General features: G+C 35.1%; 1 protein-coding gene across 4 annotated transcripts in view; it reads left to right on the top strand.

Annotated features, from left to right (window-relative positions):
- The window catches only part of PIGN (phosphatidylinositol glycan anchor biosynthesis class N), a 107,772-nt gene that overhangs the window by 37,655 nt on the left and 53,407 nt on the right, over nucleotides 1-16,710 (top strand). For all 4 annotated transcript variants that reach the window (XM_072821679.1, XM_072821666.1, XM_072821673.1 and 1 more), the window contains 4 exons: nucleotides 456-548; nucleotides 1,225-1,280; nucleotides 11,771-11,849; nucleotides 12,944-13,126. In XM_072821679.1, coding sequence (XP_072677780.1) covers nucleotides 456-548; nucleotides 1,225-1,280; nucleotides 11,771-11,849; nucleotides 12,944-13,126 — 411 coding nt within the window. The remainder of the gene's footprint in view (nucleotides 1-455; nucleotides 549-1,224; nucleotides 1,281-11,770; nucleotides 11,850-12,943; nucleotides 13,127-16,710) is intronic.

Genomic DNA, 16,710 nt, shown 5'->3' on the forward strand with positions numbered 1-16,710 from the left:
GTGTATGTGTAAAACTGAAACAAAAATTTCACAAAACACTCCTTACTCTTATTATGTATGGTATACTCTTAATTTTCTTATGCTTTTTTTTTTTTTTAAAGTATACTGGTTGTGGCCTACCATAGTGATTTTTCATGTGTGCAAAGCATTGTGTTCACTGCCTACAACACGGTAGTCTTTCAGTAGATACTAGGTTTTATTGAATCTATTTCATCTTTTTTGCTTTATTTACTTTATTATGTCTACTTTATGAGAAAAAATAATAGAACATTTTTCAGTTATGGTTTTAGAAAAGATATTTTGCTTAATTATTTCAGTAATTTATTCATCTACCTGTCTTATCTTTAGTACTTCCTTTATAAGTCTGTTTCATTTTACAAGAATAACCTGAGCTATTAATACTAGTAATAGTATGCTAATAGTATTAATATTAAACTAGTGTTTATTATTTACAGGGTATCCTTCCTGTAGATTATCTTAACAACACTGATCTCTTCAAAGCAGAGAGCATGTTTACAAATGCAGTACAGATTCTTGAACAATTCAAGGTAAAATAAGACACAAAAATGGATACTACTGCAGCTGCAAAATCAAATATATTAAGTGAAAATATTTGATTTTATGTTTTAAGAAATTATTTTCTATAGTTTATCTTTAAATTTTGTGTGTATGACTGGCGTCATAAAGTTTAACATTTGTGAGGTATACGTTCCATGAATCGGTCTGAGGTATAGAATTACTTTTGAGAAGTGTCTCTAATTGTAGGACTACCACATATGCTTATAAAGACTATACACCAACTCTTACTGATTGGAATTTGCCCACAGAGGTAGTGTTAGAGATTACAACATTTCTTGTTATTTAATGTATATTACCATGTGTATTAAGCTAAATTAAAGAGGTGACCATTTAACTGAAACTTTGTTATTCTTAATGCTGTTAATGCAGCCTGACTTATTTTGTTTTCTAAGAGTAAAAATACAGTTTAATTACAGTATGTTATTTTCAAGCTTGATACTAATTTTCAGCTTATTGTGGTAGTGTGATAATCTGAAATTTCTGTTTAAATATTTATAGAATAATATAGTAACATAAAATTCCATTTAGTTTCAAAGTAGTAAACTATCCCCAAAGAGACAGTTTAGTGGATGTTTGTATTTCAAAATGAAACTAATTTTTTTCTCATTTATAATATAATAAAATATTTTCATATTTGGTTCCCAGGTGAAAATGACTCAGAAAAAAGAAGCTATTTTACCCTTTTTTTTTACACCATTTAAGTAAGTCTCATATTTTTTATTAACTTATAGGAAGGAATCTTTTAATGAGTTTGAGTACTGACAAGATAGATTAGTTACTTAGAACTTTGTCTTTTTTGTTTATATTAGTGCAAACTCTAAAACAAAAGCCTCTTCTGGTGTTTTTGTAAATAATGGGCCAGGTGCCAGATTCTACCTTTGAATAGCTGATAAAGGAGATAAAGGACAGAGAGAAATGTGGGAGACATTAAAGAGATAATTGAACAGGGCCTGTTTGGGAACATGTGGGGACCCTTGGCTTGGTTGATTGGGAGGTGGTGTTACCATTATGGCTTGTAGAAGGAAAGAAGAAATGGTTTGAGGAGCAAGGATCAATGTTTCTGAGTTCAGCTTACATTTGAAGATACCAATTAATTAGAATTATTTAGAAATTAGAAATAAAATTAGTATAACAAGTTAGGGTCTTGGACCTCAACATAAAGATGAGAGTTGATTGTGTAGATTGGAGGCATCAATATAAGATAAGATGGTAGTGTTAACTGTTGCACATGTAGGAGGCGGTAGGAGAACCTAGAAAGTGACAAGAAAAGACCGATGATGCAATTCTGGAGGACAGTGACAACTACTGGGTGGATAAGGAGAGCAGACTTTGGTGGGCAGCCGGATTTTGCTGTCTTATCTGTTTTCCTTGAATCAGGAGAGAGGAGATATGAGTCACAAACCTGGATCTGCACTCCTAATGTGGGCAGATATATTCAGTCTCCTTTATTCCTCCTCATCAAGGCTCATTTTCAATTAGCAAGGATCACATTTAATTAGGATGGATTTTGATCTTGACCAAAATACATAGAAACTTTATAATATGGGTGTTAGTAATGGGTTTGAATGACTTCATTGGAATTATTTTTGACAACTTATATAGCACTAGTATGGTATTCATAAACTAGAAAGGCTTAAATATTACATTACCCTCTAAATAATGTGATTACATGCCTGACTTTGTGTGTGTGTATATTTGTGTGAATAGGAGAGCAAATACCAACCAAAATTAGGATTTTGCAGCTTATGATGATATGAAGTTAATTGCCCTAAATATTACACAATATACATCCAAGGTGTAATTACCTTTGAAGATTGTCCCTAATTGTAAGATTATCACATATGCTTATAAAGAGTATAAGCCAAGTTTTTACTGATTGGAATTTGCCCCACAGTATCTCATATACATATCTTATGCATCTGTTTATTTATAGTGTAGTGGTGCAGTCGGAGCATAATAGAATAAATAAATGAACAAGAAATATATTATCAATTCCTGGTATGAAGAAAATACACAGGACATTGAAAGTGAGACTGTGGGTTGCTTTAGACCAGCCACTCTAGAAGGACTGGTCAGGAAGAGGTAGTCTTCTGCAAAGGGCTCAGGTGCACACTGCCTACCTTCTTCCACTTAGACCTGCTTACTGACCATGAATTTCCTGGGCTTTGATGCTCAACATCTGCCTGCAGCGCCACTACTAGCTTTGTGTCATCTGGGGGCCCTGCAGCATTCTTGATTCCTAGCTGGTGGCTCACCCACTTTGGAGCAAAGCTATCAGCTCTGCCTACAGACTTGTCTGGCTGAAAATCACCATTGGTCAAAAGTCTGCAATCTGACCAAAAGGTACCTAAGATTAAATGAATGATAGACTCCTGAGTAAATAATTTAAGGAACAGAAAAGAAATTTAAAATGTTAAAATTTCTCAGAAATATCTGAAAAGCTATTGTATCCTTAGCACACACTTTACAAAATGAGAAAGAGTACAAGATGCATATTTTTAAAAAGAGAAATGCAACTAAAAACTTACAGAATGATACATTGTACAAGAATAGTCCAACTGGGAGGCAAACCCTCTAAATTAGAATAGCAATGTGAAATGAGTTTTAATATATGAATTGAATAAGAAACTGAAGGAAACAAGATGGCACACATGGATCGCATACATTGCTTCATCCCCTGAAACAAGGACAAATGGAGACTTTAGGGAAAAGAAGGCATTTCCAACTGTGCAAGAAAGTGTGCTTCAAACATGAAGCAGCCTAATGTGTAAGGTGATTTCAAACAGCTGCTGGGAGTATGAGAAGAGAATTCATGGCACATAGATCAAAGCTTCAATGAAATAGACAAGAAAATCTAATCATAGCATAAAATTTAGCTACTCAGTGAGTAGTAAGTAACCATAATACAGTAAGAGACAAACCTTAGACAAAGCAAGACTTAAGTATCATTATTGGATAGAATGTAAATGTTGCCTACCTTGACAGTGTACAAGGTTACAAGTTGGAAGGCAGAGGAGGAAAGAAAGTGGTGCTATTGTCCTCATGAAATAGAAAGTGGAGATTCTGGATATAGTTGAGAAAGTGAGACAGAGGTTTAGGTATTACATTATAAAAGTAACCAATGTAGGGGTGCCTCGATGGCTTAATCAGTAAAGCATGCAACTTTTTTTTTTTTTTTAAGATTTTATTTATTTATTCATGAGAGACACAGAGAGAGAGAGAGGCAGAGACACAGGCAGAGGGAGAAGCAGGCTCCATGCAGGAGTCCAACGTGGGACTCGATCCCCAGTCTTAAGGATCACACCCTGGGCTGAAGACGGCGCTAAACCGCTGAGCCACCCGGGTTGCCCAAGCATGTGACTTTTAATGTTGGGGTCCACATTGGGAGTAGAGCGAGCTTAAAAATAAAGTGACTATGGGCATCTGGATGGCTCAGGTCATGGTCTTAGGGTCCTGGGATCGAGCCCCGCATTGGACTCCCTGTTCAGCATGGATCCTGTTTCTCCCTGTGCCTGCCACTCTTCCTGCTTGTGTTCTCCCTCTTTCTATCAAATAAATAAATAAAATCTTTTTAAAAAATAAATAAAGTGACCAATAGCCAACAGAAGAGGTAAAAATAGTAATATAAGCATATTGAGGGAGGAGGAGACAGCAAGAATAGACAGAGTCAGTGAGGAGTCCACAGAAAATGCCTCAGGTCATCCAGTCAGGCAATATTAATAGAAGCATATTATTAAGAAACATGGAGTTAACTACCAGAATACCTGAAAATAGACACATGTAAAAAATTTTGCAAAAAAAAAAAATTGCGTCTGGGTTGGAGAACTGAGATGAGAAGGGTGGGGTGGGAGTTGTTGGTTGTCATTATGCCCTCTGTACTTTCTGACTTTTTAAAAATTGTGCACATATTACTTGGATAAAGCACATTATTTTTAAAAAGAACAAAAATAAATCGACATCTTAATCATTGGCACAAATGATCAAATGGAATCATAAAAATAATGGGCATAAAGAAATATAAATGTTAGAGTCAATGTCTTGGGTTACATGAAAGTCTGTGGTTATTATATTTAGGAAGTAGTTTGGTGAGGATTGACATTTTTACAATGTAGAGTATTACTTTACAACATTTACTTATGTCCTTAAGTAAAATTTTATAGTGTTCCCCATAATATATTTTTTCATTATTTTATTCCTGGATATTTTATTTGTATCATGAATAGTATCTTTTTTTTTATTACATATGTTCAATATACCAGGGAAAACAGTTATTGCCCTTTACCATCGGCGTACAAGGGACTGTTTTTCTCTAGTCCGATGAATTTACTCGTATTTACACCATCCGTTTTCTTCTAGTCACCTTTATGTATACACCTAATGTCAGCATTATCCACTTAGAAACTGTATCAAGTAAATGTTAGCACATAATAATGAAAGAGTACAGTTATCACAGATCCTTTTTGCAAAACACTTAAGTACTTGTTACAAACGATTGGTTCCCTGAAGCCTTTCCCTCTGGAATAAGTACCGTATTTCCTTTTTTTCTTAGAAATATGATTGACTCATCAGTTCTTAAGTTTGAGAAAATGTATCTAGGATATTGACAGCTGAGGTTTCATAGTCTTGAGATTTTCCTTAACATGATCAATTTCACCAGCATCGCAAGATTTTAATTTAATGGTATCTCTCCACCATTTCTTCCACTGTCTGAGTCTTGTCTTACATGAATAATTCACGAATAGTGTAATAATTTCTAGGGTGCTGAAATAGCCAGTGTTTCAAGATGTGAAAATATAATTGCTAAGATCCTTTAACATACCTTACACTTGTAAAAGACTCCAGTGAATCCGTATGGTAATTGCATATCCTATATTATCCTGTTATTTAACAATTAAGTATATTTTACCTTTTATATCTTAAAGATTTCTAAGAAAGGCTAAAAGTCATGAAATAATAATCTATTCAGACAAGTAGAACTCAAACTCAAACCTTGTGCTATGCCAAGGAATGACCAGCAGGGGGTGCTACATGACTAGGAGAAGCATAAAAGTACCTTAAAAAGGAGGAAATACACTTTGTATTTCAAAACTGTGTACCAGAGGCCAGAGTAAGGCCAGAATAACTTTAAAGGAAAAAAGTTACATAAAATGAGAAAAGAACAAGAAAGGCTTCTTGAGTATATCTGAAGAAAATGAAAATGGGAAGGAAATACTGTACCTTGCCAATAGAAAAATAGCTGTTCTTTTACTTAAAAATCACTATATAAACTCAGAGCAGTTAAAGTTTAACCAGGTATTTTAATATATTTTCTACCAAAATGACAAAAGCTACTTTCATTCTTTTTAATATATTTGTTTCTTTTAGCTGATATGGATTAAAGTCCTTAGACCAAATTTAAATACTAATTTTAATGTGAATCTACCACTTCACCCATCTGGCTTACTAATTATTTACTTATTTACTAGAAATGGAATTTTCTCCTTCAAAATTGAAATTCTTCTTTTAAAAAAAGTAACTTTTATATGTCACATACATAAAAAATGTTTATTTACTCAGTTATGACTTAAAAGATGAAAATAAGGGACACCTGGGTGGCTCAATGGTTGAGCGTCTGCCTTTGGTTCAGGGCATGATCCTGGAGTCTTAGGATCGAGTCCCACATCGAGTTCCCCACAGGGAGCCTGCTTCTTCCTCTGCCTATGTCTCTGCCTCTCTCTCTCTCTCTCTCTCTCTGTATCTCATGAATAAATAAAATCTTAAAAAAAAAGATAAAAATAAGATTCTATATCGATGATCAGTGCAAAGGAACTCGGGTTATTTTGGAGATAGCTTATCCCTCCTCTGTCTTTATCTCTTGAAATATTTTTCCTTTAATCTATAAATAGATGTTCTCTAAAATATCATGTGTTAAGTGCAAGGAAAATATTTTTGTAATAAAAAGCTGAGAAGATGTAGAAGATAGAATACTTCAAAGGGCAGCATTTTAAGGAGATTTTGTCCTGCAAACACTAGTCACCCTGAATAATTGATGATAAAATATATTTACAAATATATTAACCACAATTATTTTAAAGTGTACCTGATAACACCACCAATAACCATATCATTTGTGAGTGTGCTTCTACTGTCTTTTGCATTTGGTCCTGTTATTGAGCCTGGTGGTTTTTAGATGAATGCCTATCATTGTATATTAAAGGTTTTGGAAGCTCTGGATTATCTCATTCTCCAAAGAGGTTTCACCTTATCCTCTGACAGGCACAGAGTAGTAACTAACTCAAGGCTGTATTGCATTTGTTGTCTTCCCTTACCTCTGGTTTGTTTGTGTCTGTCTGCCCTTAGAATGTAGCCTCCCAGGGATTTCAGTGGAAGCTGTGTGCTGTCCAGAGCCCTTCCTTGGTGGCTCCTGAACACCAGATTTTGTCTCTTCTATATCTTGAAACTGCGAAAACTTCTGTCCTTTTCAGGTGCTTTCTTCATAGCTTCTTGTCCTCTTGTTCTATGCAGTTGAAAAATTCACTAGGTGTCCAACTCATTCCCCTTCTCACCAGATCGTGGCCTTTGTTTCTTTACCTGAATTGTCCACATAGAATAGAATAGAAGTTGTTGCTTATAAAGATTCCTTCTCTCATTCTTGAGATGTCACCTCAGGTTAAGTATTAAGTTAGTTTATGTAATTTCAGATAGCTTTTCATTCATGCCTTTTTAAAATTTCTTTTATTTAAAAACTTTTTTTTTTTAAGATTTTATTTATTCATTCATGAGAGACACAGAGAGAGATGCAAAGACATAGGCAGAGGGAGAATCAGGCTCCCTGTGGGGAGCCTGATGGAGGATTCGATTCCCGGACCTCGGGATCATGACCTGAGCCAAAGACAGACACTCAACCACTGAGCCACCCAGGTGCCCTCTTTTTCTTTTTTTAATCCAGAATGAAGATTGTATATATTATCCTCTTATTTGTCTTTCTTTGTGGGTCTTCATATCCTGGCTGCATTGGCAGCCACAAATGTTATTTATTTATTTATTTTTTAATCTCTGTTGCCTTATAAGATTGCCAGAGACTCTATTGGATTCTCTACCTCCTGGCAGCAGCTATATGCCCAAGTTCTCAGCCTTTTGCCAAAAATAAAAATGGCAGATGCCCTAATTGTTACAGTTTGTAGAATGCTGGACTAATTCTCTGGTATGCTTCTCTTTAGGATCTTAACTCTTTAATTCTTGATGGTCTACGAAGCTCTCTAGCACCTTCAAATTGATTTTTTAATATTAATCAGGCTTTCTAGTTGTTCCTTTTTTTTTTCCTAGTTGTTCTTGGTGGGAGCATTGATAGGTCCAAACTTTCCATCATAACCAGAAACTGTGGTTAAACTTTAATGTTTTAATTATTTTATTTAAGAAAAAAAAACCTCATTAGTAAAATGTGAATGAGAAAGTAATGAACACATACAATAAAAATTACACAAGCAATAATAAAATGTGACCTCTCCCGAGTTCTAGTCTCACAGTCTTTTCCCTTGGAGGCAAAGTTGCAGTTTCTCATACATCTTTCATATATATATATCCCTCTTCAAACATGCTGAAAAGAGTAGAGAATATAGCAAAAATCCTTATACCCACATCCAGGTTTAAGAAATGTTAACATCTTGCCATATTTCTTGAGATCTCTTTTTCTTAAGAAATAAAATGATCTAATGTAATTGAAACCCTATTTTTAAAATCTACCACATTTTTTTATAAATCTCTTTTTTCCATTCACCATGATTTTCAGAATTTATCCATGTTGACACATGTAGATCATCTTTATTTATTTTAATTTATAGATAATATTCCTTTGGTTACTTCTCTACCACAACCCCCCTTGTTTTGTTGTTGTTTTATGTAAATGTTAACATATTGTACCTCATATTCTGGACTTTACATTTCTCATAACACTTCTTTATGTTTAAAATAGGTGACACTAAGATTGACTTTGCATCCCTTCTCGACTTACAGAAAGCTAAAAAAAATTTTACTGGGGAACAAGTTTGTAAGAGTCTTTAATGTCCTAATGGTACAATGAGATTTGTATGGAACATTTTGATGAACTCCAAACATATTCCAAACCTTTAGTATGTCCCAAGAATTATAAATAGAACTTTTAGGAAAAATGTAAACTAGCCTGACAGTGGTTTTTTTTACCTGATTCTTTACCTAAGTATTCCATATATAATGTAATAATTTCACATATGATATAATGATATATAATTAACATAATATAACATATTTCTCTTTAAAAATACTTCTTTCATCCTTCTTAATGTATTATATTGGCCTAAGTAATTTTGTTCCAAACAAGCTTTGTTTTCATCTTTTCATTTAATTTAGCAAATGATTAGGTACTTTAAGAATGGGAATTTGTATTATTCTCTTATTTTTTTCCCTTTTTTTAGATCCGCAATATTTTGATAGCATTTTAATCAATTAAGATTTATTGATTCATTTTATATGCTTGGTACTTTGCTAAGTATTATTATGACTTTTTATTGAAATAATGGCCTACGTGAAGATTAAAATTTAATTGAAGAGAAATAAATTGTTATTAGACGACACTAAAGTGCCAGTGATGTGAGGTGGAATTTGGAGAGGACCATAAAGGATGATGAGGATTTGATTTTGGAAAGCAGAGTGGGAAAGATCTTTATGAAAAGAACTCAGATGTGAATACGAGATAGGTGAAGAATGAAGTGTATAACCATTTTATACCTCAGGGTATACATATGAGATAATGGGAAATTAAGTAGAATAGAAAGAAATATGGTCATCAGTAGTCCAGGAGATTAGGGATCCTGGGTGGCTTAGCGGTTTGGTGCTTGCCTTCAGCCCAGGGCATGAGCCTGCAGACCCGGGATCGCATCCCACGTTGGGCTCCCTGCATGGAGCCTGCTTCTCCCTCTGCGTGTGTCTCTGCTTTTCTTTCTTTCTCTCTCATGAATAAATAAAATCTTTATAAAAAAATAGTCCAGGAGATTTAGAATTGAAAGACAATAAGATGCTTATCTCAATTTTATGTAATTTAGAAGATGGAATCTGTATTTTAGGAAGTTGAGTGGATCAAAGTAAGGGTAGGAGATCAACTAGAAAAGTTTTATAGACATCTGGAAAAATGGGGAATCCCTGGCTGTCTCAGCGGTTTGGCGCCTGCCTTCGGCCCAGGGCATGATCCTGGGATCGAGTCCCACATTGGGCTCCCTGTGTGGAGCCTGCTTCTCCCTCTGCCTGTGCCTCTGCCTCTCTCTGTGTGTTTCTCATGAATAAATAAATAAAATCTTAAAAAAAAATCTGGAAAATTCAACTTCGATATAATCTTCATGTAACTCCAGTGCCCTTTGGCTCGTCTTCCAGTTCTCAGACTTACAGGAAAATACTCTAAAATATGTGGTGTCTGAAGGACAAAGAACTGGATTATGGCAACACTTTGTTTTTTTTTTTTTTTTTTTTTAAAGATTTTTTTTATTAATGATAGTCACAGAGAGAGAGAGAGAGAGAGAGAGAGAGAGGCAGAGACACAAGCAGGCTCCATGCACCGGGAGCCCGACATGGGATTCGATCCCGGGTCTCCAGGATCACGCTCTGGGCCAAAGGCAGGTGCCAAACCGCTGCGCCACCCAGGGATCCCTATGGGAACACTTTGAAGTAACTTGTTTTTTTTTTTTTTTTTCCCCATGTGTTCTCACTTCCTGTTATCTTTTTCCTCCAAATCTCAGTGAGTCCAGAGGTGGAGACTTTTCCTGCAGCCTGAAAGAGTGATTGGATTCCTTTGAGTTGAAAGATCTGGGGGTCCCTGGAATAGCACAGGTTCTCAAACAAGAACATTTACAGATCTCCAGAGGGCTCAGAGATGAGCTTCTGGGTTTCATTAATTTTCTGAAGTTGTATGTAAGATTAAATGCATTTTCTAGACAGAGTATCGTATTCAGAAAGGAGTCTGTGACCTCATCCAAATTAATAACATTGCTTAAAAGATTTTACTTCCTACAAGTCTTCATCTTATCTAGAGATTAATGGAATCAAGTAGAAAAAAGAAAATGATTATATCATGTTGAACCATGTGAAATTGTCAATATTTAACTTAGTAGTTTTTGACATACAAAAATACTAATTTCATATGATCTAACCCTATTAAAGCCTTTTTATACTTTTTAAGTTTGAAGGTATTCACTTTATAAGTCTTAGTTAAGCAGTATGCATTTAATTTTGTGTTTGAATATACTTATTTATTTCAATCAAGTTACTGAGGTGTGGTTATATTTCCTCAACTTTGACATTCCAGAAACTTAATGCCTTCAGATACATTGCCAGTTTATGTAATATTAGGAGTATTTCTCTTGTGTATTTAAGGTTTCTACTCTGGTAAAAAGAGGACAGGGAAATGACAGAAAGAGAAATGAAAGATAAGGGAACCTGAAAAGGTATATGGTATAGTATAAGAATATCAAAGAGGTTCAAATTATTCACTAACTTTGTTGGTTTTGATTGCCTGGAGTTTGGGTTTTTTTTTTTTTTAATATTTTATTTATTAGAGATTGAGAGAGAGCACAAGTTGGGGGAGGGACACAGGCAGAGGGAGAAGCAGACTGCCCACTGAGCAGGGAGCCCAACTCTGCTCAATCCTAGGACCCCAGGATCACAACCTAAGCCAAAGGCAGATGCTTAACTGACTGAGTCACCCAGGCTCCACATTGCGTAGAGTTTTTTGATCATGGCAATTCTCAGGCCCTAACTAGCTCAGAGAGACAAAGAGCCATAATGGATCTGCTTTGTCTGTTGTGTCTGCTGATGAGCACTGGAGTGCTAAGCGGTTGAAACTCATGCCACTAATTTGCTGTTCCATTAATTATATTGATTTAGTCAGAATTTCTTTGTTAACTAGAGTATTCCATTTCTTCAAAATGATGGATCATGTTACTCTTGTAAGTGTAGTTTGGAGCTGAAACTTTGAGTCAAGAAAACCAAATTTAATTAAAGCTATTTTTTGGGAGAGTTCAGATAATCTGCAATAATACAATTAGCTTTAGGTTTCTTTTTTGTTTTGTTTTGTCTCATTTCTTTATTTTCTTAACTTTTATTATCCTTTTATTTTCAATTAAGAAAAAAGAAAGAAAAATATCATTGAAATGAGGAAATATTTTAAACCTAACCTTTTCTTTTGTAGGTTGCTTTCTGAATCTAAACAGCTAAACATTTTAAGAAAAGCCAGGTCTTATATAAAACAGAGAAAGTACGATGAAGCAGTAAGTATGCAAACCTTATTTGTATAAATAGCTAGTCATCATTTAGGTTATGGGGAAAGGCAAGATATACACAATGGAGAGCAAAGTGGGCAGGCCAGGGAGCTTTCCTGAACGCTTAAGGAAGGATTGGATTTTCTAAGTAGCTGTTTTAGCCATGAACATGCTTCTCTTATTGCAGATATTATCATGAGTAAACTTTTTTAGGTTTGGAAAAGAACAGTTGCCATTTTCTATAATGAGCAAGTCTATTCCAAATTTACGTAACCCTACTTAAGTGTGTAACATTTTAGAACATAGCATTTGTACATTTGGAATTATCTATACACTATCAGAAGTGTCTATTATCATGAGTAAACTTTTTTAGGTTTGGAAAAGAACAGTTGCCATTTTCTATAATGAGCAAGTCTATTCCAAATTTATGTAACCCTATTTAAGTGTGTAACATTTTAGAACATAACATTTGTACATTTGGAATTATCTATACGCTATCAGAAGTGTAATGATTCATAATGAAGCTTTGAATCTTCTCAGCAACTATCCCACTATGCCTTCCATTAATTTTCTTTTTGTTAAGTGGTCCTAATTTTGAAAAAGGAAAAAATTCTATTTTCAGTTTCTCAAATTGCCTAAGCAAAATACCATGCATTTCTAATGCTTATTTTTTGTTATAGTTTTAAAACAGTGAGCTATTGCTTTTCTGTTTTAATGATGCTTTATAACTGATGTGGGTAATCTGGTATGAGAAAATTAAAAATGATACAAATGTGGGTATCTCTGCTATTTGAGACCAATATTAGTGAGACTTCAGTTCTTTCTTTCATAGGTCCTCTATTGATATATCCACCGAATGAATAATTTTCAATCACTACACATATTGTAGTTTACATTTAAAATGCCCTTCCTCATCAAGATTCAAAATTCATTCTATTCAGGAATTTTTCCTATACTTTGCAAGAAGCCCCTTGAGTAATTAAAATCTGTTCTTGATCCATCATTTATAGTTATGTACTCTAATTTTAATAATTTTCCTGCCTTTAAAACTTAGGTTTTCTGATTCTTCCCATGTGACAAGTTACGTTTTCTTTTCTCCATAGGTCTCCCTTTGCAAGGAGCTGATTCAGCTTGCATTAAAAGGCTTGTCCTATTATCATACTTATGACAGGTTCTTCTTGGGCATCAATGTTGTTCTTGGTTTTGTGGGATGGACATCTTATGCTTCTTTGTTGATCATCAGGTCTCATTCCAGCTTTACTAGAGGTGTCAGTAAAGAAGTTAAGGTACGTTCAGAAAATATAATGAAGATTCAGATAGTGGTGTAAAATCATTAGGACTCGGGAAAGAAATTAAATCAAATCAACTGTAATGAGTTTGTACAATGTGCAAGTTGTAATAAGCTAACTCTTACCTTTCATTTGCTTTTGTTATATCAGGTCTTTTTTTCCTCAGTTATCTTTATTTCTTTGGTTGGGGAAAGGGTATATTAATAATGATGGCCCTATAACGTAAGAAGGCTATAAAGATAGCTGTATATAAATTCTCCTATGGCATTAACTATTGATTTTCTATTCTTTTTAATAATTATTTAGCATGTTATAAGCATCCCATATCTTTCTAGTACAGGTGGTCAGAAAACTACTTCAAAGCAATATATTTAACTGTATCTGGTATTAAAAGTTTAGGAGCTAGGAAGCGATAAAATCACTTACTCAAAATGTCCCTTTCTGAATAATGTATGTGCTTTTCTGGAACTCTTCTTACCTTCTTTCAACTTTCTGAAATTCTTAATGCAAATTCTCAGAACTTTATATTTATCCTCATTTTAAGAATTAGTCTTCTAGTTTACTGTACTTTCAATGGGGGGAAGAAAGGCCAAAAAAACATATAATGGTACTTCATATAACTGAGTAAATATAAAAGTATATATGTGGTTTTGCTACCTTAAGACACTTTACTCTTTTAAAATACATTACTAATTATCGTTTATTAGGGAGAATGTGCCACTTTCATTTCTTTTACTTCATTCTAATGATTATTACCATGTCCAAATCCTCTACAAACGAATATATCTGGATGGTATATTATTCATAGTAACAGTCTGCAAACATTTCCAGTAGTAACTTTTTCTAATTTTATATTTTATTTTTCTGTAATGAGGGAAAAAAGAACAGTAATGTTGATTCCAATTTTTATAGCGCTTTAAATGCATTAAATAATTTTCCCCAAGTAATTTTCATTATTTGAATGTATGAAAAATTGATGAGAACAGGAATAATTTTTGACATGGTAGCAAGAGAAACAGAACCAATAATGTTTTAGCAATGACATTCTGCGTAGGTGCTTGGAATTTATTTTGTCATTTTAAACTCATACCGATGTTAGAAGTAGGCATTATAATTTCATTTTATTAAAAAAAAGGAAAACAAAGCTATTATGTTCAGTGATCTTATTTTGCAAAAGATCACTGAACTAGGATATGAAGGAATTGAGATTTGAATCCAGAACAATCTTGGGCTAAACACTGCCTTTTCATGCTTGTTTGTTTTTTTAAGATTTTATTTATTTATTCATGAGAGACACAGAGAGAGAGGCAGAGACACAGGCAGAGGGAGAAGCAGGCTCCATGCAGGGAGCCCGATGTGGGACTCGATCCCGGGTCTCCAGAATCACACCCTGGGCCACAGGCGGCGCTAAACCGCTGAGCCACCCAGGCTGCCCGCCTTTTCATGTTTATCTTAATGTTAAGGTTATTGAGAAAAGATATGAAGTCTTTAGATTAATGAATCAACACAGTTTCAAAGCTCATAGTTCTCCTTTATTCCTTCATCTGATAATGCCGTGAATATTTAATTGCGTGTACGGTGTAATGCTAGCTATTGCCTAGGCTATCCATAGAAAAATAAAATCCAGATTCTGCCTTCAAGGAGCCTGGAATTAAGAGCAAAGTAGGTAAGAGATGTACACATAACCACCTTATCCAATGTAGATTGCTATACTACATTGCAAAAGACAGCTTTAACATTTAACAACTTTAATATACATTGTTTGAATGTGATACAAAGGCTATCATTTTAAATACAGGAGACCTCACTTTAGCGAGGGTGATGATAACAGGAATAAGTAAGTCTTGGTGGAAATTTAACGGCTATAGAGAGAGGATGAGAATTGAAGCAAATTGAAATAAACAGAGGCAGAGTTAGGAAAATGTATTATTATGATGGGATAATGAGTAATATTTATTGAGCCCCACTATCCCAGGACTATCCTGGATGCTTTACGTGTGTTATTCAATTAAGCTTAACATTACCCTAAATTTGGTGGTTATGATTCTCCTAATACAGATGGGGAAATTTAGGCTCTGAGAGATATATATTTTCTTCAAGGACACACTGGTATGGAATAATAGAACTAATATTTTCTGATACTTAAATTCATGCTCTTTCTACACCATACTGCTTTCAAAATAAATAGTTCAATTTGGGGAGAATGTGGAAGGTTTGTTCAAGGGACTAATAAAAGTTTATACCACCAGTATAGATTAGGCTGAAATAATTGAAGGCTTCAAATGGTGGGCTGTAGATTTTAAACATTATTTAGTGAGGAATTGGTGCCTTCATTAGAGTTAAACCAGAGAAAAAGAACCAGAGGGATCTGTGTATTAGAAGAATTAGTGTAAGGAATTAGCTTATGTGAGTGTGGGAGCTGTTAAGTCCTAAATCCACAGGTCAGGCCCTCAGGAGGGCAGACTGAAGTTTGCAGGCAGGAGCTGAGGCCACACTCATCAAGTGTACTTTCTTCTGTTAGGGAAGCTGCCGTTGTGCTCTTAAAGCTTTTCAACTGATTGAAGCAGACCCATCCCAGTAACCTAGGATAATCTTCTTTACTTAAAGTCAGCTGATTATGGACTTTAATCTCATTTACAAGATACTTTCACAACAACACCTAGATCAGTGTTCAAGGAACTGGGGACTGTAGTCCAGCCAAATTGACAAACAAAACCAACCATTACAGTTGAGGTTATTAAAATACTTTGAACCCTTTGCAAAAGGGTTCTGCTTGCAAAAACATTCTGATTCTTCTTCAATCAGAGTTTATAACCTAGTGAAGTGACACAATCTAACAGTTCTGAAGGAAGAATAAAATGCCCATGGTCCAAAGGATTAACTAAAGAGAGGCATGGAGGGCACCCCGGGTGGTCACCGATTTAGCACTGCCTTCAGCCCAGGGCCTGATCCTGGAGACCTGGGATTGAGTCCCGCATCAGGCTTCCTGCATGGAGCCTGCTTCTCCCTCTGCCTGTCTCTCTCTCTCTCTCTCTCTCTCTCTCTCTGTCTCTCATTAATAAAAAATCTTAAAAAAAAAAAAAAATAGAAGCGTGGAAAGCACTTAGGATATAAGATGAACCACAGCAGTGCATGTAGTAGAATGCAATGCTTGCAGTTGGGGTGTAGGGAGGCTTCGCAGGGGAGGTAGTTGCCAAAGTGAAGTCTTTTTTCTTTTTCTTTTTTTTTTTTTTAAGGACTTTATTTCTTTATTTGAGAGTAAGAGAGCACAAGCAGAGGGTGAGGGCAAAGAGAGAGGGAGAAGCCGACTCTGCTGAGGAGGGAGCCCAATGCAGGGCTCTATCCCAGGACACTGAGGTCAGGACCTGAGCTGAAGGCAGACATTTGACCAACTGAGCCACCCAGGCACCCCCAAAGTTAAGTCTTGAAGGGTGAATAGGGTAACCCAGTAAAAGAAAAGGAAGAATGACACATAGAGCAGCATGTACTGGATAAGGAGAGAGGTAATGTGGCTTCTTATAAGAGCTGCAAGTTACTGTACAGCTAGAATATAGAGTGCCTGTAGGGGAGGGAACAGTGGA

The sequence above is a fragment of the Canis lupus genome, chromosome 1 (genome assembly GCF_048164855.1).
Source record: "Canis lupus baileyi chromosome 1, mCanLup2.hap1, whole genome shotgun sequence".
Classification (NCBI taxonomy): Eukaryota; Metazoa; Chordata; class Mammalia; order Carnivora; family Canidae; genus Canis; species Canis lupus.